At 38.8% G+C, this 2330-nt stretch overlaps 1 protein-coding gene across 3 annotated transcripts in view; it reads right to left on the bottom strand.

Annotated features, from left to right (window-relative positions):
* The window catches only part of CHFR (checkpoint with forkhead and ring finger domains), a 26687-nt gene that overhangs the window by 10875 nt on the left and 13482 nt on the right, over positions 1 to 2330 (bottom strand). The window contains exons 7-8 of one of the 3 annotated variants that reach the window (XM_019539006.1): positions 1317 to 1532; positions 453 to 609 (exon numbers count right to left, since the gene is read on the bottom strand). In XM_019539006.1, the coding sequence (XP_019394551.1) occupies positions 453 to 609; positions 1317 to 1532 (373 nt within the window). The remainder of the gene's footprint in view (positions 1 to 452; positions 610 to 1316; positions 1533 to 2330) is intronic. The other 2 variants (XM_019539007.1, XM_019539008.1) reach the window with 2 other exon arrangements.

The raw sequence follows: 2330 nt of genomic DNA, 5'->3' as shown, positions 1-2330 counted from the left end.
GATGGCTACCGATCTGTAGGTCCCCTACTATGTCATCCCCCGTTGCCAATACCAGATCCAGTAAGGCATTCCCCCTAGTGGGACCATGTACCTCCTGCGTCAGGTGGAGGTCCTGTACACAGGTTAGAAACCTGCGTGAGCAGTGGGACTTTGCTGTCTGTGTCTCCCAACAGATGTCAATCCATTAAGTCCTGTACCATGCCTCAGAATGGAGTCTACGCTCAAGACTGACAATACTTCCACCAATTGGCTTTAAAAATTCCAGGTTAGAGTAACTAGTCAGTACTGCATGGTGGGAAAGTTCTAGTCTCAACCCCCAGTATGTGCACAACGCACAGAGAAAGCCTCAAGCTTCCAAAAACATCCAAACACAATCACTTCCAAACAACTATATCTTATTCCTTCTATTAAGTCCCACATAATCCAAGTTGTTTCTTTCCTGCCACACATACCTGACACAGTCATGCAGCAATTCCTGGCAGATAATGCAAGTCAGTGTTTCCTCCATTTTATCGGGTTTCACATTTGATGTTTTTGCATCTTCTGAGCCAATCTTAATTATACATTCACTTGAAGCTGTCACCTGAAGATATGGAGTAGCATCCTCATCTAGAGAGGCAAGTCATTTTGAGGTTATAACAATGAGACACTTCACCGTGGTTTCCAAAGACTATTTATTCTTACTTTGAGAAAAGCTCCCAAAGCTACCCACTTTGATTCCCAACTTATGCCAATCAGTAGTGCTTGGCAGTGAACAAGACATTGGCTAAGGTCCCGACTTGGCATACTATGATTTCTGCTTAGTTTTAAAAAGACAAAAATCACTGGAGTTATTGGGTCAAAAATAGAACAACAGAAAGCACAGAATAGACCACAAAAAATTACTGATTTCAACAAGCATTATTTGCAGTGGTTCTCAGGACACGTGCTTTATAATGCTCAATTACTACAATATAAAATAGTTTCATGAACATCAGAGGTCCATACCCAGTTTAAATATACCCACATAAAGTCCTTTTAGGTTTAGTACGACTGCATTTTTAAATCAGTTCACATTAGTAGGGAAATTATTTTTAGAGCAGAACAGCCTAACTTTCAGAAAGTATAGTTTGTGCCTTGCTTTTTACTTCAGACTCTTACACTGAAGTGTCTGATGAGCTCTAATAAATCATTTAAGATCCCTGTGTTTCACTTTAACCAATATACCTGGAAGCATCTGGGTATATTACACAATGGTAGATTTTTCCCCAAAAATTATTTTAAAGGATTAAAATATAACCTAAATAGTATATTACAGCACTATGAAATCTACTAGCCTCCTTTTATTTTCTTCTTAGCAGGTTCCAAGTCCTCCTCCACCTCTTGGGGTTCCAATGTACAAGTTTCTGTTTTCTCTTTATCAGAAACACCTGAAGTGATGGTGGAGCTTTCACTATTTGCATCTAGCTGCCCACGTCCATCAGGTGATGCTCCTGGATACCTAGGTTCTAGGGTGGAGAAACCAGGCACAGGAGTGAAAGAAGACTGTGATCCTACAAAATGAAAGCACAGAACATTAACAGAGGTACACAAGGAGGAAACAGCATAAAAAGAAAAATTAAACCTCACACACCAGTTCAAGTGACGGAAACAATCCATACCAGACCATACATATTTTGGCTCTATTTTTTCAGTGTGTCTGACTGACTATCTGAAGGATTCAAGAAGCTGGAACCTGCAATCAAGTCCATAAATACCAGAGTGCTTATACTCCATTTATAAAACATGTTCCATGTATACTTTCCTTGTTATTTTCTCAGTCATGGAGTGGTTTTATTTATGCACACTATATTTGATAAAAATCAAAACCACTAAGAGATCAAAGTAGCAATCTTAAGTTCTTCATTACTACTTGCATATTACAATTATTTCCACAACTGCAGTCTACCTCTGCACTTAAAATGAAGAATACATCAAGGCTTAAAACATACTTTGAACAACATTTGAAAAGAAACAGTAACAGGAAAGAGGACCAGCATTGTGATCAAGCTCTGCAGAATTTGAAGAAGGTATTCTCCAAGCTGAGATGGCCTAAGTTCACAAAACACAGTGCAACAGTAGACACAGAGATGGAAAGCGTACTATAGGTGAGGAGGAAATCTGAAATACCGTATTTTTCGGACCATAAGACGCACCTGACCATAAGACGCACCCAGTTTGTGTAACACTTAAATATTCATTGACATATAGAGTAGAACCTATAGATCTCTTTCCCAGGTGACTGCCCTAACCACAAATTTATAGAATTATGATAACTCCCTGGCACAAAGAATATTTAAATATTAATGTTA

This window comes from Crocodylus porosus, unplaced genomic scaffold (genome assembly GCF_001723895.1).
Source record: "Crocodylus porosus isolate Cpor-Errol unplaced genomic scaffold, CroPor_comp1, whole genome shotgun sequence".
Taxonomy (NCBI): domain Eukaryota; kingdom Metazoa; phylum Chordata; order Crocodylia; family Crocodylidae; genus Crocodylus; species Crocodylus porosus.
Note: the sequence above shows the minus strand (reverse complement) of the source record. Positions and strands in the feature narration are given on the sequence as shown.